This window comes from Hyperolius riggenbachi, chromosome 10 (assembly GCF_040937935.1).
Source record: "Hyperolius riggenbachi isolate aHypRig1 chromosome 10, aHypRig1.pri, whole genome shotgun sequence".
Classification (NCBI taxonomy): Eukaryota; Metazoa; Chordata; class Amphibia; order Anura; family Hyperoliidae; genus Hyperolius; species Hyperolius riggenbachi.
Window position 1 is genome coordinate 123,420,030 of NC_090655.1, and position 20,776 is coordinate 123,440,805.

General features: G+C 43.5%; 1 protein-coding gene across 5 annotated transcripts in view; it reads left to right on the top strand.

Moving 5' to 3' along the window:
• WNT8B (Wnt family member 8B) overlaps positions 1–11,012 on the top strand; it is an 84,424-nt gene extending 73,412 nt beyond the window's left edge. For all 5 annotated transcript variants that reach the window (XM_068255646.1, XM_068255650.1, XM_068255648.1 and 2 more), the window contains 3 exons: positions 4,303–4,428; positions 9,809–9,951; positions 10,049–11,012. In XM_068255646.1, coding sequence (XP_068111747.1) covers positions 4,303–4,428; positions 9,809–9,951; positions 10,049–10,615 — 836 coding nt within the window. In that variant the 3' untranslated portion in view covers positions 10,616–11,012. The remainder of the gene's footprint in view (positions 1–4,302; positions 4,429–9,808; positions 9,952–10,048) is intronic.
• Positions 11,013–20,776: the final 9,764 nt, after the last annotated feature.

A 20,776-nucleotide genomic window follows, 5' to 3' on the forward strand; every position in this document is an offset into this window, starting at 1 on the left:
GGTTACATACCAATATACAGCAATATATAGATAAAGGAAGGGCTTCAGGAAAATAAACATAAAAGTGAGCATCCTGAATATTCTGCATTGTACTATATGCCACTACAGTGCCTTTTTAAGAAAAACATTTTGTTTTATTAGTAACAGATGAATAAATATGGAAATATGCTAATAAGTATTTTGAGTTCCACCCATGGTTAGGTTTTGTGAACAGATCACACTTTCTCTTTGATAGCCACACTTGTAATATGAGCCCTGACAGATGGGGCCCTGGCTGTGGGGTCACTAAGGGGAGATGAGGAAAGAGATATGATGAATACTAGGGAATAGGAAAATGGCAGGTAAAGGAGTAGGAAAATAAGAATTTATAAGGAATAACACACACCCGAGCAGCTGAAGAGCGTTAGTAAAATAATGCAAAAAACAAACACAAATCACAATTGACCTGCTTGTGAAAATAGAAGATGCAATGTAGCACTGATCCTCTGAATGTAATATGTTATTTGGATCAAGTATGCCGATCGGTAAAGACAAAACTCATCATCTACACATTTGCTCCCTAGTAGGTAGCCAGGCATAGGTGCTCCCAATATAGATATCCAGGTATAGGTGCCCCATTATAGGTTAGCCAGGTATAGGTGCCCCAGTATAGGTTAGCTAAGTATAGGTGCCCCCAGTATAGGTTAGCCAGGTGCACGTGTCCCCAGTATAGGAAGCCAGGTGCATGTGTCCCCAGTATAGGTAGCCAGGTGCACGTATCCCCAGTATAGGAAGCCAGGTATAGGTGCCCCCAGTATAAGTTATCCAGGTACAGGTGCCCCCAGTATAGGTTAGCCAGGTAAAGGTGACCTAGTACAGGTTAGCCAGGTATAGGTGCCACAGTATTGGTTAGCAAGGTATAGGGGCCTCAGTATAAGTTAGCCCTTAGTTGCCCCTAGTATAGGTAAGCTAGGTATAGGTGCCTCCATATAGGTTAGCCAGGTTTAGGTGTCCCCAGTATAGATAGCCCGATATAGCTGCCCCAGTATAGGTAGCCAGGTACAAGTGCTCTCCAGAACAGATTAGCACAGGCATGGGCAAACTCGGCCTTCCAGCTGTTACAGAACTACAAGTCCCACAATGCATTTGCCTTTATGAGTCATGACTGTGGCCGTCAGACTCCTGCAATGCATTGTGCACCTCCATTGCAGAAATGTATGGGCAGCGGAAGCGGTCTTTTACTCCCCTTTCCGGGCTCAATGTGAAGATCACATGCCGCCAGGCTTGTCTGTCTTCAGCGCCGCTCACTACTTCCACTAATCAGGAAATAGTGAGCGGCGCTGGAAACAGAGCAGCCTGAAGACACGTGATCTTCGCATGGAGCCCGGAAGGTAAGTAAAAGACCACTTCTGTTGCCCATATGTTTCTGAAATAGAGGGGGGGGGAGTACAGGGGGCCTTAGGAGAGGGAGGAAGAAGTCGGCCCCCTCCCCATGGCTGAGTCCCTGTGTGCCCGCTGCTCCCCTCTATCACTGCGCCTCCTCTCTCATTGTGCCCCCGGCGGTTACCCGCTTTGCCTGCCCCTATAAATGGGGCCGATTCTAAACATAAATTAGTACTGTAACAGAAAAGCAGCATATTTTAGAAGGCCATCAATGGCAGTGCCCACATTTCCCTCACAAACTAAAAAAAGCTTGGAATGGGGCTATTCCCACGGTAATAGGTAATTACCTGTTTGTTTTGCAGTCTTCTGTAGGGTATAAAATTACATACTTGTGACAAGCAGTACCCCCTGTCAAAGTGTTCTACTTATGTTTCCCCTAAAAGGGATCTCAGTTTAACCACTTTACCTCCCCCGGCCAAGTATCTACATCCCTGCAAAACACCACTTTACCGCGCAGGTACATAGATACTTGTTCCTTTCCTCCACATACTCCCGCACTCGCTGCCGATCGTTAGAGGGGAGATGAATGAATGGGAATGCAGTTCCCATTTATTAATTAAGTCTCTGTGTCAATGATCGCCGGCATCAATGAGACGTACTTATAGTAGGTGAATAGAAAATAATGCGTGAGGACAGTGGCGTAGGGACCAGGGTCACAGCGGTCACCTTGGCGACCGGGCCCGGCTCCTAAAGAGGCGGGGGAGGGGCCTGGGGGGCCCATGTTCGTGTGGAGGGCCGTGCGGCCCGTGCGCGCTATTGGGAGGGGGCGCTGTAATGGAGGGGGGAGCCGCAGCCGCGGGGAGGGCAGCCCGACCTCTCCCTCCCTTCCTCTCTCCGGGCCCCCCCCCCTCTCAGATGCAGAGTGACGCGCACGGAAGCGCTGAAGGCAGAACTCATCTCTCTGCGTTCCACTCGCTGATCTCCTCTCTGCATAGATGCTGTTACACACGCTGCTTCCGGCTAAACAGGAAGCTGCGTGTGTAACAGCATCTATGCAGAGCGGGAGGAGACCAGAGGCGTTTGGAACCAGGGACGGAGGTGAGTTCTGCCTACAGTGCATCTGAGGGGGGGGGGGGGGGGGGGGGCGGGGGAGAGGAAGGGAGGGAGAGGTTGGGCTGCCCTCCCCGTGGCTCCAGCTCCCCCCTCCATTATGTGGGGGCAAAGCGGGGGCAGCTACCTACCTAATCTATCCTGGGGGGGGGCAGCTACCTACCTAATCTTTCCTGGGGGGGGGGGGGGGCAGCTACCTACCTAATCTATCCTGGGGGGGGGGGGCTACCTACCTAACCTATCCTGGGGGGCAGCTACCTACCTAATCTATCCTGGGGGGGGGGGGCAGCTACCTACCTAATCTATCCTGGGGGGGCAGCTACCTACCTAATCTATCCTAGGGGGGCAGCTACCTAATCTATCCTGGGGGGGGGGGCAGCTACCTAATCTATCCTGGGGGGGGAGCTACCTAATCTATCCTGGGGGGGGGCAGCTACCTAATCTATCCTGGGGGGGGCTACCTAATCTATCCTGGGGGTGGCAGCTACCTAATCTATCCTGGGGGGCAGCTACCTAATCTATCCTGGGGGGCAGCTACCTAATCTAACCTATACTGGGGGCAGCTACCTAATATAACCTATACTGGGGGGCAGCTACCTAATCTAACCTATAGTGGGGGGCACCTACCTCATCTAACCTTATACTGGGGGGCACCTACCTCATCTAACCTTATACTGGGGGGCACCTAACTCATCTAACCTATACTGGGGGGCAGCTACCTAATATAACCTTATACTAGGGGGCACCTACCTCATCTAACCTATACTGGGGGGCAGCTACCTAATATAACCTATACTGGGGGGCAGCTACCTATCTAACTTATACCGGGGGCACTTACTTATCTAACCTGTATTGGGGGCACCTAGCTAGCCTATACAGGTGGCAACTATACTGGCTACCTATATTGGAGGCACCTACCTAACTAACCTATACTGGGGGCGCCTACCTATCTAACCTATGCTGACGGCGCCTGCCTATCTAACCTATACTGGGGGCAACTATACTGGTTACCTATGCTGGAGGCACCTACCTGGCTAACCTATACTGGGGGCAACTATACTGGCTTACCTATGCCTGGCTACCTATACTGGGGGGACCTATAGCTGGCTATAGGGATTCGGATATGTGTGTGCGTCGGGTGTTGCCGGGGGAGGGGGGGCTGTTGTCACCGGGGGGGGGGGGGGGCTGTTGTTGCCGGGGGGGCCCACATCCAAATTCCGCATCGGGGCCCAAAGGTTTCTAGCTACGCCACTGCGTGAGGACATCTTGTCCTGCTGAGTGATCATCTGCCTCTAATACTTTTAGCCATAGACCCCAATCACACATAGGCAGATCAGGTGATTCTGACATTATTGTCAAATCTGACAAGATTAGCTGCATGCTTGTTTCTGGTGTGATTCAGTCACTACTGCAGCCAAATAGATCAACAAGGTGGCCAGGAACCTGGTATTGTTTAAAAGGAAAAAAATATGGCAGCCTCCATATACTCCTCACTTCAGGTTCCCTTTAAAAACAGAGGATCAGCACAAAAGCCTGACAAACTTCAGTTTCAAAAGAGCCATTAATGGCTCCTCAACATTTCAGAGTCAACTTAAGTTATTCTTAAAAAATTACACACGAGAATAAATGGATCTATGGACCTATGGAAAATCTCAAATAAAGTACAAAGTAAAGTAAAGTAAAAGAAAAGTAAAAAAAAAAAAAAAAAAAAAAACACGAGTTATAACCATTTCATTTTTCAGTGCACACCAAAATGAAATAGAGCATAACACAGTCATGTGTAAAGTAAACAATTTCCTAAACTTCAACTTATATTTTTGTATTTTTCAGCTAATCGAGAGACAGCCTTTGTGCATGCCATCAGCTCGGCTGGAGTCATGTATACACTCACACGGAACTGTAGCCTCGGAGACTTTGATAACTGTGGCTGTGATGACTCCAGAAATGGGCAGCCTGGTAAGAAGTGTGAATTGGATTCTATCATTGCATTCTTTTTTCAGTTTTCTAATCTACATTGAGCATTATCATAAGGTTCTGCATGTTGCAGCCAGCACAGTGGCTGCCTGCCTTCGTACTCTTGCCTCACTGTCTCTATGTGTTGAGTTCCTACATTGGAAACTTACTATGTGCAGTTTAAATGTCCTCAGTGTTTGCAGGGGATTCCTCTATGTTTGATTTGGTTTGCCAGAATCATACTCATAGGTTAAAGGGAACCTAAACTAAGAAGGATATGGAATTTTCCTTTTAAAATAATACCAGTTGCCTGACTCTCCTGCTGATCCTGTGTCTCTAATACATTTTTTTTTCTAATACTCTGGGTGCATCATCTCCTCCATTTGTGTCCATAGAGTGCGCTGGCGCATGGCGTTGCCTGGTTACTTTGTTTATACTGAGGAGTCACGTGACAGCAAGGGCTGTATGCCCTGAGTGGCTGGGTGACGCGCTCGGTTGCTATGGATGGCGCTCTGCGCTACAGCGCTGAAAGCTATTGGCTTGTTAGTCCATGTGATGTGTCCCACGTGACTGATGAGGTGGTGCATGACGCGGAGGGGGTGGGTGTGTATCCGGAGGGCCGCGTAGTGTACCCGCACAGCGGTGTTTGGCTCCATCTGATCAGGTGGGTTGGTCTTTACTCTGGGGGAGGGGTTGTTGCTCCTTGCTTTACATATTAAGGAACTTGTTTCCCATCAGGTCCGCCGGTCTCCGTTCTGTTCTGATTGGCTGCTTTGGGTGTAAGCTGATTGGTCGCTCTGACTATTTAAACTGTGAAGTTGTGATTGCATTATGACTGCTGCCTGGCTTGATAAAGGGCTGTTTGCCCGAAACAGCGGAGCTGTCGCTGGATATGCTTGCCATTATGCTTTTAATCTAATAAAAGAGCTTAATTATACAGAAGACGGTGCTGACTCATCTTGGACGTCTAATACTTTTAGCCACAGCCCCTGAACAAGCATGCAGATCAGGTGCTCTGACTGAAGTCAGACTGGATTAGCTGCATGCTTGTTTCAGGTCTGATTCAACCACTACTGCAGTGAAATAGATCAGCAGGACTGCCAGGCAACTGGTATGGTTTAAAAGGAAACATCCATATCCCTCAGTTTAGGCTCCCTTTAAGTGGTTTCAGTCTGTAAGATGTAATAGATGCACTGAATTGTCAGCTAAGAAGGGCCAGAGGTATTGCCATGCCTGTGAAGCATGAGGTCATGAGTTTGAGCCAATATATTAACATGATGAAAATACGGTACTTTTCCCTGTCAAATTTCACTATGCGGAGCGAGGCTGGGCCAATGCTGTAATGTTAAATCAACATGTTAACTGATGCACGAGTTGCTGCATAGTAAATTTTTTCAGCGATGACTCAGAAAAAGGTAGTCCGGGAAGCTACCATCCCCCAAGCGGAATATGTGTTATTACATCAGGTAGAGGTACACTTATAGCCCTGATTGCTGCCTCGGTTACTCAGTCTAGCCAAGAGGCCGTGGACCTAGAAGAGGTTGTCTGACCTTTCCTGCACCCTGCCACTGCCAGTACTATAGATAGTGCTATAGACTATGCTTTCAGGAATTAAACCTTCACTTTTGAGTGTGTTATGATGGTGCCAGAACCCCACCAGGTACACCTGTCATGGTAAGCCGAACTACAGTCGAGAAAGTAAGGAGACGGCACACAACAGGCTTCTGCTAGACAGCAATAAAATTAGAGCAAGCACTCTACATCTTTTGGGTACACCTCTGAAGCATGTTGTGTGATTGATCCAGTTACATATAAACCACAAAATGTAAGCCAAATTAAACTGATAAATATTGTCATGGAGATATTAAGCAAGATCAGTGTATAAGAAAAAGAGTCCATATAGCACTGAATTATTACTTGAAACAGTCATCCAGTCTTTATTAACCAAGAACAAACCAATAACACAATTAAAACCAAGGCTCTATTCTGAAATACTTGTATTTTGTCCAGCGGGAGACTGATTGCACTCTTTTTATTGCAAATCTTGCTCCCAAAAATATGAAGGCATTTGTTGGCTTTAAGCGACATTTGCAAAGGTTCCCTAACCACCCAATCCCTTGTGTATTCAAGGGTATTTTTCTTTGCTGAAGGATATTCTTCTAAGTTGAGCCTAGTAGGACAATGTTGTCCAAGTAGTGGTACAGCCTTGGACCTTCATTTCCAAAGAGTGTGACAAGAACTTAAAGGGACACTGTAGGGGGGTCAGGGGAAAATGAGTTGAAGTTACCCGGGGCTTCTAATGGTCCCCCGCAGACGTCCTGTGCCCGCGCAGCCACTCCCCAATGCTTCGCCCCTGCCTCCCGTTCACTTCTGGAATACTTTAAAGTCTGAAAACCACTGTGCCTGCGTTGCCGTGTCCTCGCTCCCGCTGATGGCACCAGGAGCATACTGCGCAGGCCCAGTATGGTCTGTGTCTGCGCCGTGCGCTCCTGGTGACATCAGGGGAAGCGAGGACATGGCAACACAGGCGCAGTGGTTTTCAGACTTTAAAGCCTGAAATTCCGGAAGTGAACCGGAGGTGGGGCCGGAGCATCGGTGAGTGGCTGCGCGGGCACAGGATGTCTGAGGGGGAACATTAGAAGCCCCGGGTAAGTTCAACTCATTTTCTCCCGACCCCCCTACAGTATCCCTTTAAAGCGGAATATAACCCTGCATTTCAACTTTGCTCTAAAACATTATTTACAGTATATTATATGCAACCAGCATTTTTTTTTTTACTAGACCAGCATTGGAAGGGTTACACAGAGCTTTAAAGTTCCTGGAGAGAACTGCAGACTCATCCGAAGCTGACATAGATACATTGTGTTTACATAAATGTATCTAAGTGTTGAATGTGACTCACTCTCTCTGACTGAGAAGGCGCTGGAGGACAGGCAAAGAGTGTGTAACATTTCTCAGTAGATACATTTAACTAAATAGAATGTAACAATCTGAACTTCTGCATATCTCTCCACGGAACTTTAAACCTCTGTGTTTAACCCTTCTAATGCTGGTCTAGTAAAAAAAATGCTTTTTGCATATAATATGCTGTAAATAATGTTTTAGAGCAAAGTTGAAATGCAGGGTTATATTCCGCTTTAAGGGCTGGTTCAGACGGACGTCTGCGTGGCGTCGCGTCTGGGGGCGTTGCGGCGGATGCGCGGTCAGGCTTTCAGTAGCCTTCGGTCGCGTCGTGATGCGGTCGCGTTTTTTTCTTCCCCTAGGGGAACATTAGCCGCCGCGGTTGGCCGCTCCCTGGAAGCAACATGTCGCTTCCAGGGGCAGCCCGAACGCTCGCGAAAATCGGGACCCGAACGCCGCGTTCGGGTAAAAGCGCGCAAAAGCTCGTTGTAAACGGTCCCATTCACTTGAATGGTAGCGTTTACCGCGACGTTCCGAACGCTTGCGGTAAACGCTCCGCAAGCGTCCGTCTGAACCAGCCCTAAGGAAGGTAGCTGTGGAGAGACCAGAAGGGGAACATAAAGACTACACATCTCTGACATACTATATATCCTGTCTAATGCTGGATACACACCATGAGTTTCCGCGTCGCACGCGGCAGTCGATACGCGTCGATTCGATTATTTCCGAACAAATTTCGATGATTTTTAGGTCGAATGCCATGTAAAGTATGGCAAATCGACCTAACGATCCATCGAAGCTTCAATCGGACAGGTCGGAAATAATCGAATCGACGCATATCGACGGCCGCATCGAACGCGAAAACGCATGGTGTGTATCCAGCATGAGAGCTGCACTGCTAGGATGAACAATTAGATCTCTGGAGACTCTATCTTGAATTTTTTGAAGATGAATCTAATGCTGGATACACATGTTGCGTTTCCGCGTTCGATGCGGCGTTCGATTCGCGTCGATTCGATTATTTCCGAGCATTTCCGACCGCATTTCGATTATTTTTAGGTCGAATGCCATGTAAAGTATGGCAAATCGACCTGACGATCCATCGAACCGCGAATCGGACATGTTGGAAATAATCGAATCGACGCGAATCGAACGCTGCATCGACGCGGAAACACAACGTGTGTATCCAGCATAAGTGTTTAACCTTTTTAGGTCTAGTAATGGCTGGAACTCTCCAGATCTCTTCTTAGGTCTAGTAATGGCTGGAACTCTCCAGATCTCTTCTTAACAACCAGCGCCTCTTTTGTGGAGATAGAACCAAAGCTTTTTTTTCTATCACCAGATCTTGCAGATAAGTTGGTAAGTTTGGTGAATTAATTGCTTGCACTGATACAGTGGAATCTTGGCAAGGACAAAATGGTTTTCATTTTGAGTTGTCTTGAATTTTCAAGGCTGACTGTGGGACATTTTTTACACTGTCCATGGATCTTGGGTATACTGATACTGTTTGCCCAGACACGGCAGAAGGTCTGAAGTTCTGACCTTACTGAATGTGTCTGTGTAGGTCTGCCCTAAAAAAAAGTCTGGGCCTGGTTGGTGAGAATATTATAATCTACAGTTAGTTTTATAAGAGTAGATTTAATTATTTGATTAAACCGTGTTTGCCTGCTCTTTATATTTTGGAATCCCTTAATCTAGGTTAGAAAGTTATCAGTAGAAAAATGTTATCTATGGAGGAGTCTGTCCTGTGGGGTGAGAGTAAATATACCTCCTGCTATACTGGGGATGTTTGTGTCCATCTTCCTTCCAGATAAAGACTTCTGATTGTACAGGATCTTACACCAGTTGTGATAAAATTTAGAGTATAATGACCATGTTTTAGCCATGGGCTCTCTTGGAAGTTACTGCGTACAACATAGCTCTGAGCACTGAATGAGGTCAATGGCTGCTTTCCATATGAAATCTGCCAAAAGCTACAACGTATCTAGTACAAGGAGTGAAGCATCACTGTCCTTATTAGTGGCAATTGTATGCTCCAATCAGTGCTCTCCCAATGCTTCCCATTTACTCTTGTGTCACTCCTACATCACCAGAAATTCACTTTTTTTGTTTATAAAGTTTTTATTGAATTGTAACACCAATTTACAGATTTATAGTAAAGACATTGTTGTATGATAAGTTGTATATAAGGTATAAAATGGCATTAATCATAATTGAAACAATTAACATGTCGATAACATATGTTCAGTTAAGGTACATCTAACATGTCTTTAAAGTAACGTAGCCCTTGAAATATCTTCCTATCTTTAATCCTCAGTAAAGATAGAACTCTTAGCTATCCCCTACCCAAGCCTTCCCCAACCCTCTATCAAATAGAGGTGGAAGGTTGAAGGGGGCAGACATTCACTTTTTAAGGACTTACAGGTTATTGTAATTAAAATGAAACAAATCCACTTAATATTTGTTGGTTCTTTTCTTTCAGGAGGACACGGGTGGCTTTGGGGTGGCTGCAGTGACAATGTAGGTTTTGGAGAAGCCATTTCTAAGCAGTTTGTGGATGCCTTGGAAACTGGACAAGATGCCAGAGCAGCCATGAATCTCCATAATAATGAGGCTGGAAGGAAGGTATCGTTAATTTCTATATTTATAACAAAGCATACTATTTACACGAGAAAGCGAGAATACAGCAATTTGTTTCATTTAATGCTTTTATTCCAATCAGGCTGTGAAAACCACAATGAAACGAACATGTAAGTGTCATGGGGTGTCCGGAAGCTGCACTACCCAAACATGCTGGCTACAGCTGCCAGAATTCAGAGAGGTGGGTTATTACTTGAAGGAAAAATACCACAAAGCTCTCAAAGTGGATCTGCTGCAAGGAGCAGGCAACAGTGCGGCCAGCAGAGGCGCTATTGCTGAAACATTCAGTTCCATCTCCAAAAAAGAGCTTGTCCACCTTGAAGACTCACCAGACTACTGTTTAGAGAACAAAACTCTGGGCCTACTGGGGACGGAAGGCAGAGAGTGCCTCAAGAGAGGCAAGATGCTCAGCAAGTGGGAGAAGAGGAGCTGCAGGCGTCTGTGTGGAGATTGTGGATTAGTGGTGGAGGAAAGAAGAGCAGATATGGTCTCCAGCTGTAACTGCAAGTTCCATTGGTGTTGTGCTGTGAAATGTGAGCAGTGCAAGAAAACGGTCACCAAATACTTCTGCGTCAAAAAGGAGAAGCGTGAGAGAAGTGGAGGTGGCATCTCCCACAAGAAAGAAACCAAACTAAAAAAGAAGTTTTAAACTATGAGACAAGTAGCTGGACACCCAAAATGTATTTCTCCAACTGTTGTGAATAGACTATCTACAGTAGTTCATGGCAGTGTTTCCCAAAATAGTCATCAAGAACCTTTAATGTCACAGTGCATGAAATGTGCACACCCCACAAGATGCATCAGCTGTTGTCATTCATTTTAAATTACTTTTTTTCTCATTGTTTGCAAGCAGGTTTGAAACATTACTAAAAATGACCTTTTTGGCCTTTTAATGACTGTGTATTGTTTCAGGAATTTGAACAGGTTAGACACAGCCCTAACCTATCTCCCCAGCAGTTGTAATGATAAGCAATCTCTCCTAGTCAGAACTCACTTATTCAGTTGTCTCTGGTTAATTCATATTATTTTCAAAGAGAGGGGACTAAGCAGACAGCTAAGAGAATGGCATCTATAATAATAAATGTTATTCTTACACAAAATCACATTCAGTGACATATCTTGAAGCAATTGGTAAACAGTGCTGCTGGTGTTTTGGCCAAGTGATGTAGTATATATTAGTAGTATATACTGTATTAATGTGCTGCTGCATGAGTTGGGTGCAGGGTTGTGCTGCTAATAGTAAAATGTTGGCAATTTAGATAAACAAATGTTTTACTATGCAGTACCCAGCACCCATTCCCACTTGAACCCTCTGCTGTAGATGCCTAACCCTAACCTCCCGGTAAGTGCCTAAAATAAACTCTAATACCTACCTTAACCCCCCACCCACAAGAGCGCAACTTTATCCCACCCCACCAAATGCCTATCCCCAGTCGTCCCCCCCCCCCCCCCCCCACAGTAAGTGCCTACAACTAACCTTATAATCCTGGCACCTAAACAACTGATCATTATAGCCCATTGTCTTTTTACATTTCATAAAGGCTGCAAGGATAGGTGGGAATCCACTCTCTTCACCTTAAAGTAAAATGTAAGTAAAAAAAAAAAAAAAAAGGTCAGATACTTACCTATGGCGAGGGATGGCTCTTGATCCTGAAGAGCATTCCCTCTACACCATCGGTGTCTCCAAGCACTTCCAAAGAAGGGGACTCCATACTTCATAAGCACAGGGGTACTCGAGTGATACTCGTCTTCCAGGGATGCCAAGTGCTTCTGATGACTGGTAAATTTGAATGGGGATGACATCGCTGGAACTAGGATGCAGAGGGAGAAACAGAAAGGCTCTTTAGGATTCAGAACCTTCCCTCTCCATAAGTGGCTACTGTATGTGACTTTTTTCTTGGCTACAGATTTGCATTAAGAAATTTTGACATTTGCATGGAAAACTCTTTATCATGCCATGCAACTGAACACTATTATATCAGACAAAAGGGGCTTGATTCACTAAGACAAATAGCATGCCTTATCTGAGTTAACACACCTTATGCGAGTTAACACGCCTTATCAGAGATAGCACGCCTTATCAGAATTAACAAGCCTTATAAGAGTAGCATAGCGAGCGCACAAACTTATGCCTGCTAAATGGCAATGACGACAGCTCCACTCGTCCTGCCCTGAGCCCCTGCGGGTCCAATCACGTTAAAGTACATTGTCCCCGCACTTTGATTGGCCCAATAGGCTGCCTGTCACTTGACAGGAAACTTCACAGGCAGGCTATTGGGCCAATCAAAGTGCGGGGATAATGTCCTTTAAAGTGATTGGACCCACAGGGGCTCAGGGCAGGACGAGTGAAGCTCTCGTCATTGCCAATTAGCAGGCATTACTTTGTAGCGCTTGCAATGCTACTCTGATATGGCGTATCAACTTTGATAAGGTGTGTTAACTTGGATAAGGCATGTGATTTGTCTTAGTGAATCAAGCCCAAGGTCTGTAAAAGTCACATTTTGTATGTTACTACTCTTAAACCCTAAAAAAAACAGCTCTGGATAACTATTCTGAACGTTGCCCAAATCGTGCTTTATAAATACACAACTTGGAGGATATTTTGTTTGGTGCAAAAACTGACTCAACAACTGATCAAGTGTTATTTCTAAATTGCCTCAGTGAGAATAATGTCATCCCATAAGTCTTAAAGTGGCCAAACACCATACATTTTTCCCCCTAGATGTTTTAAAATCAATTAATTTTCTTGATTGATCGTACTGTATGAAAAACAAGCAAATTCACCATACACATTTTTTTTTAAAAAATTGATCAGAATTTTCCACTATGGCTGATAAATCAAAAAATGGAAGATTTTATTGAAATTTTATAGATTTTTCCAACTAAAAAAAAAAAGACATTTGATTTTTCTGTACAATTGATCGCTTCTATGACAGAAAAATGGAAAAACTCACATTTTGGTTAAATTGTTTATGGCCACCTTTAGAAACAAGAAGTAAATTAAACTTTAACAGCGGGAGAAAGAGACTTATTTTAATAGAAGAAGTACAGAGCTGGCAATTCCACAGCTCTCTGGGCCATTTTCCCTTTGCAACATTTCGCAATCTGTTTCTGATTGCTTTTGGGTCGCAAAAAACTCAAGGTCTGGCTTAAACTAATGAGAAACCCATTTGCAATGTGATTTTACCCAATTGCCAACTCCTGCTGCAATTTTTGTGTGTTTGCACTCCTGTATAAAGTATAGGAGGAAAGGAAAACTGAGAAACAATTGTGGCGCTATGTAATATATTTTTTTTTTTTGTGATCCAGCAATTCAAAAAATATTCGCCCATATTTTTCCCCATTTCCGATCACAAGCATGTCATACAATTCTTTGTTCACAAAAAATTATGGTGGAAATGCATAAATTGGGCACACTTGAAATCGTGATTGCAGTGGTAAACGGCCGTGAACGTTCAAAAGCAAAAGATCAGTTTTGGGCATGCTGACTATTGCTGAACTCAACACTTTGTAAGTATGTATTGAAAAATTTTCTTTATCCATTTTCATACATTCATGTATATATATGTACATGATGTTTGTATATAGTATTTAGATTAATTGTGATGATTTGAGAGAGAGAGAATTCTCTCACACAAATTTTGAGCCTTTTCCATAAAATATACATAATTTTTTGTTAGTATTTTTGTCACTAAGGGAATTTTAGTGTTGTTACTAACCAACAGTACTTGTCCTAGGAAAGGCTGAAGATTATATGACGACATTGTACATAGAAAGTTAAGCACTTTTTCTATAATTTATTGCACAGGTATGGAATTTTATGCAAAACACAGTGGAACAAATTCAGTAACAACATATTAAGAATTTTAAGTTGGTCATGTCAAGCTCTAAGTGGCACATTCAATTTATTTTGCTTCCTTTAAACGCAATTGGTTGAAAAAGCTTTGACAACAAAAGTCGACAGTTGTATGTAAATGTGTGTGCATGCCTGACAAAATTATGTACTGGTGGTTAATTTGGAAGTAAAAAGTAGCAAATAACTCCTGCAGGAAGTCGTGTTTAAACAGCAAATATTAATTCACAGTTACTTTCAACTTCATGAATTTTAAAGGAAGCCTGAGGTGGGGAAAAAAAGTTGGCTTTTACTTTCCTGAGGCTTCTTCCATCTCCCTGCAGTCTTTAAGGTCCCTCGATGTCCTTCGGTTTTCATCCATTGTGCCGTTGTCCCCCTTCGGAAAGATTTACTACTAGCAGGCTACTACTGCACATGCTTAGTCCTGGCCATGTGCGTTTTCTCCACGTCTTTACAAACTGCACATGGACAGAACTCTCCTGGCCCCTGGCCTCAAGGAGGTGCATGCCCGGAACCCTGCATATGCAGTAGCCCGCCACTAGAAGAGCTGGCTAGCTTTACAAGGGGGACAGAGACACAACAGAGAGGACCAAGGGATGAAACAGACTATCAAGGGCTGCAAAAAGCTCCAGGTAATTAAGAGTAAGGTCCCTTTTACACTTAAAGGGAACCAGAGACGAACGATCTCTGAAAAATGAAAAAGATGTTATACATACCTGGGGCTTCCTCCAGCCCCATAAGCCTGGATTACTCCCACGCCGCCATCCTCCGCTGCCTCTATCGCTGGTACCGGGTCCCGCCACTTCCACCGGACGCGACCAGTTGTACGCATGCACAGAGGCTTCCTTTCGACTTGACTGGCAGAAAAGACGGGACCCGGTACCGGCGGACAGAGGCAGCGAAGGACGGCGGCGTGGGAGCGATCCAGGCTTATGGAGCTGGAGGAAGCCCAAGGTATGTATAAAACAGGTAAATAGTTAGTCTCTGGGTCTCTTTAATCAGTTGGTGTGTGTTAATGTGCGTTAGTACGCGTTTTTTCCATAGCAGTGCATTGTGACAAAGATTTCAGTTAAAACGTGTTAAGTGTGAAAGGTGCCATAGGAAAACATGGGCATTACTTCAGTTTGCTTTCCATTTTACCTGAGAGCAACTGATTACGTGTAAAAGGGCCCCAAACATTTTACCAGTTTTTACCCTCGGTATCCTCGGGTATTCTTTAAAACATAAGAACAAATCAATGGTCCACGAAATGGTAGTCGTTGACAAAGCAAATTTTCGACCTCTCAGTAAGTCAATAGTCAGTCAATATTCAGTAGTGATGAGCGAATATGGCCATTTTGTTTCACCATGCACTTCAGAGACAAAAAACAAAAGACCGAGAGCCCAAATGGTGTGGTATTTCAGAGCAATAGAGACACAATTAATCGAAAAAGATTTATACTCACAAACATGGGTTGCCCCTAGGCAACCACTCCATATGCAGGTGGGGAGAATTAGAACCTGACCCCACTCAGGTATAAGATGTCGCTCTCTGTAGAAGAAATTAGGAAAAATCCTTGCCACCACAGATGGACTGTATTATGATTAGGATAAGGACCAGAGGCGCCAAAAAGAGTAAAACAATACTAAGTTTAAAAACTTGGGGGGAGACGTACTGGTGGTGAGTACGTCTCCCCCCAAGTTTTTAAACTTAGTATTGTTTTACTCTTTTTGGCGCCTCTGGTCCTTATCCTAATCATTTTGTTTCACCATGTTTTGGAAAAGGTAATATTTTCGCTCTAATAAAAATTTTCATTAAAATATATGGGCATGAGAAAATACATTTTCAAGAAAGTTCTAACTTTCACAATAATGTGTATCTTTCAAAGATTACATTATATCATAGTAAAATTCCGAGTCTGGTGAAAATGCTAATTTTGATAAGAAAGTGTCTTTAACCACTTCGCATCCAGACCTTGTTTTCCCCTACTGGACCAGAGCAGTGTTGACGCTTTAGGTGTGTCCCTTTTTAATCAGCAATAAGTTCATCTGTACTCATGCCACTTAAATTATCTATATATTGTTTCTTTTTCAAGACAAACTAAGCTTTCATTGAAGGGTATTTGGTCCCAAGTAAAATGTTCCTCTCTATGCATTTTAATGGGAAAAAGTGGAAAAAATGCATTATTTCTCAATTTTGACCAATTTCTGTTTAAAAATAAAAAGTGCTATTGACATAAAAACTGTGCCACCAGTTTATGTCACCCCAGTATAGATATCTAGATGTGTCCCCAGTATCACCCCCCCCCCCCCCAAGTATAGCCAGATGTGTCCCCAATATCAGCCTCCCCCAGCATAGCCAGATGTGTCCCCTGTTTGCCACCCCCAGAAATAGTGCCCCTCCTTTATAGCCAGATGTGTCCCCGGGTTCAGAATTACCCCATTATAGCCAGATGTACCCCCAGGATTAGCACTGCCCCCCATTATAGCCAAACATGCCCCCAGTTATGCCCCCCTAGGTGCCCAGATGTGCCATATTATTAAATCCCCCATGTTCCCCTTCACCAATTAGTAATGCAGCTGACAGTGCCGGGGGTAAGCTCTGAAGCGCACCCAATCGTGCACAGCAGGGCTGCAAGCTTAATCAGTATATCGTCATGGTGGCTTGGAGGGTGCCACAGATGATGTAGATATACTGTAGCAGTGGAAAAAGTGGTTAAAACCATTTTGTGTTAAGTTAAAATTCTTCTTGCCAGGTTATTTACCCACTTAGCCATACCAAGGCTAACAACTTCAGTTTCCAAAATATTCTTGAGTTCCTGTTCATATTTAGTCACAAGTAAGGTTTCTTCCATGTAGTTCACGTTTGTGCCGGTAACTGTACAATAGAACAATGCACCATCATTCCTATGTCAGACAAACCTTGTTGCCTAAAGGGTTCGCATTTGTCTCTCAAACCAGTATACCCACAGTCCTCTTTGAAAGAATTCCTGGATTTGCCAAACTTGCCATAACTTCTTAAGTCCCCCATAAATTAAACATAACTAGCAGGGGAATCTGGAAGGATTTTGCAAACTTTCTATAGTCTCCTCCTGCTTTTTAGGTAGTAGCTTAATCTTCAGATCCTCACTCAATTGCTTAAGCTATGTACTTCACTTTATACGTTCTTTCAATCGATTTTTTCTGCAACCGGCAATTTTTTTTTGCAAGATGAGCGGCCATTTCACGATGTGGATACATGTGTGCACGTAAACAACTGATGTTTTACGATGAATGGCGATTACTTTCATAACAGCGGATCAGATCTTTAAGGTCCCTGATGACTCCCGTTAAAAAAAGTGCTGCGATCATTTGAACTCTCGTTCACGCCCGTCGTGTGCCATCATGTAATCCTGTAGGTAGGAAGATAGATCAGGTAATGCTTGTTCGTTGGGTCGCGTCGCTGTGGGTTTATCTTTCGGTGAATACAGGCCTTTAGGGGAGTTCATGGTCACTCATAACAGCACACAGTTCCACTATAATTATTATTATAAACAGGTGAAAACTAATGGCCTAAAAAAGTTTAACAAGATAAGTAGAAGCAGAGACCTTGCACAAGTAACAGGGTCTGCAATCCATTACAAATTTCACAGCTGTCATTTGAATTGCCCTTATCATTTTAAAATTAATTTAATCTTTATTCTTTCCTGCAGTAGTTGATTAATACTTTTTATTTACAAAATTAACTGAATATATTATTTTTGAAGTTATGCCCAAATATTTGTAATGGAGAACTATTGCCCCTATTCAATTAACATTTTCTCATGAGTTTTCTCCAAGTTCCTACAAGATGATATTTTCACACCTTATAAATAAAATGCCCTTTAAGCTACGAGCAAGAAAGAAAATACTCAAAATAATTTAGATAGTACTTCTTCACCTACTTGTTGGTTCTTTTTCAACTGCAAAGTCTTGAAAAGATAATTTAAAGAGAAGATGAAAAATTATCTTCTAGGAGAAAGCTCAGGAGAAAAAGTTAAACAAACAAGGGCCAACGTGCTTCAAAGAAATCTGTCCAGAGCTTCGAGGGAACAGAGGAAGGTGCATTTGGCATCTTCTAAATGATTTCCCGATTTTGTTTTGAGAATACTGATTACTTGGGTGGAATAACTCAAGAGCTATTATGTATATTGTGAAAGTCATTGGTATAAATACTGAAATTAATGTTTTTTAAGCTGATGTAACAAAAACTGTCATGCTGTTATTGGCTAGTAGTTAATATGTATATTGGAGCATGCCGGAGAATGTTTATTGGAAGTGAATTTTAAATGCACAATTATGGAATGGATATTGTGAAAAATGTATTCCAGGTTTTATACAGTATTCACATCTTGTGGATGTGAAAGTGCTTTCGTCACACCAGGAAAGATGTGAAAGTGCTTTCGTCACACTGGGAAAGATGTCTGCTTGTTTATAGTCAGTTCTAAATATATTGTTATAACTCTAGAACCAAATGCAGTATTTACTGAATTTTGCACAATGTGGATTGCTGTTATTGTGTACAGAGATGTAGATATGTTGAATGTGTTAATATCATTTAACTGAAAAATAACATAGTAAAACACTGTAAAGGTACATCTGTCCAGCTCTTGTAGAATGATGACCAATTACACTATCTACGGTAGCTGTCTAAGGTAAACAAAAGTTCGCTTTCTTAAAACTGAAAGTATTTGCAACTATTCAGGTTGGAGTGAGCATATGATGTCTCCCACAATGCTTCACTGCTGAATATGCAAATCATCCTTTGATGTCCCTGAAAGCTAAACCAACCTCCAGATCCGCTGGAATGCAATGATGAGTCAGCTTGTTAATTCAACATAGCCACAATAATCCATCATGCATACAGACTGTTTCGGATGAGGTTGATCCTCATCAGTGCATGGCATGGATTAATGTGACTTTATGGGGTAGGACTTGAAACACACAGAGTTACACATTGCCCAGCAAGCTCATGGTGAACCAGAACTCCTAGGAGTGTGTAAGGGGCTACAATGGACCTAAATGCCCTCTTACTAAGGTATCCAAGGTAACATACACAAACTAGATTAAACATGGCTGAGGTAGCTGTTAAAGAGAACCCGAGGTGGGATTTAATTATGTTAGTGGGGCACAGAGGCTGGTTGTGCACACTAACACCAGCCTCTGTTGCCCCATGGTGTGCCTCCAGGACCCCCCTGCGCGCCGCTATACTCCCCGCAGTGCTAGCGACACGCAGCGTGTCGCCAGCACAATGTTTACAATCAGCAATCAGCAGGAGGGAAGGGATGCGGGCGGGTAGTGCCGATACGGAGGAGGCGGGGAGCGGCGCTAACAGACAGACATAGGTAAACATTGTGCTGGCGACACGCTGCGTGTCGCTAGCACTGCGGGGGGTATAGCGGCGCGCAGGGGGATCCTGGAGGCACACCATGGGGCAACAGAGGCTGGTGTTAGTGTGCACAACCAGCCTCTGTGCCCCACTAACATAATTAAATCCCACCTCGGGTTCTCTTTAATGACTGCAACTGCTGACAATCTAGTAGTAGGGATGGTCAATGAAATGCAAATAATTTCGAGTTGACGCAGCATTATGCACATTTTATATGCAAATTTATGCAGCTTGAAAGTGAACCAACCAAATCTTGCGGAGGTAAAATTTGATTGGTTCATTTTCAAGCTCCATAAATTTTCACACACAATTTGCATAATCCTGCACCAACTCAAAATTATTGTCATCTCATTGACCATCTATCTATTCTAGTAGGTGTATAATGGCCCCTGATCTTATATATGAGTGGGTACAACATTAGATCTGGTGACAGTTGCCACATTTGCAAAGCCTGTGTGTAGACTGCTGAGAGCACTTACCTATTCATTTTTCATACAGTAATTACCTTCTGGATGGATCGGAGCCTAGTAGACTACTCCCCATCTCCCAGGACACCAGGCACTGTATTGCATTAATTGCAGGTGGCGACACAATAACACTGTAGACAGATTTCAAGTTGTGCTGCTTGGCTTTTCAACTGACTTGTCAATGTGTGCTGAAGTAGGAGCTGGACAGGATACCTATACCTGGTCTGTAGATATGTACTTGTTTATACTTGTAATTTTTTTAGGACTTTTATAACTAAAATATGGTCATACTTTTATATGATTTTTTTTTATTTTTTAGAAAAATGCAATAAATTGAGGCCAAGTGCTTCTTCCTACTTGCCTAAGCATATTTTTGAACAAAGCTATACCATTAATGTTATCAAAGGTTTAACGCTTACATTGTTCAATAGACAAGGTTTCCCCATTTATGGGCACCATCATTTTGATTAGCCATTTATCAGAGGTGTAACTATAGGTGCAGCCATAGGGGGACCCAGGGTCATAAGAGGCCCCCACATTTTACTCCCTCTCATATGTGCCCCCAACTCCAGAGTAGATGTAACTACAATTGTTTTGGATGGGAGACTCATGATGCTTTCACTGGTATGAAGGTAAGCTATGGTGGCCACAGAGATAAAAACGGTTATAAGGAGATGCCAACAAAGGATAAAAAAGTTTAGAGGACAACTCTAACAAGAGGTATGTGGAGGCTGCTAAACAATACCAGTTTCATGGCAAACCTGCTGATCTATTTGGCTGCAGTAATGTCTGAATTACACCAGAAACAAGCTTGTCACTAATCTTGTCAGTTCTGACAATAATATCAGAAACACCTGATCTGCTGCATGCTTGTTCAGGGTCTATGGCTAAACAAATTAGAGGCAGAGGATCAGCAGGGCTGCCAGGCAACTGGCATTGCCTAGAAGGAAATAATTATGGCCGTCTCCATATCACTCTCCACTCGGGTTCACTTTAAAAGGGAGGGTTGGTAACTTACCTCCTCCAAAGACATCAAGCTGGGTATTTGAAACGTTATTTAATAGACACAAAACACTACGTGGCAACATCAAATCAAAATAGCAA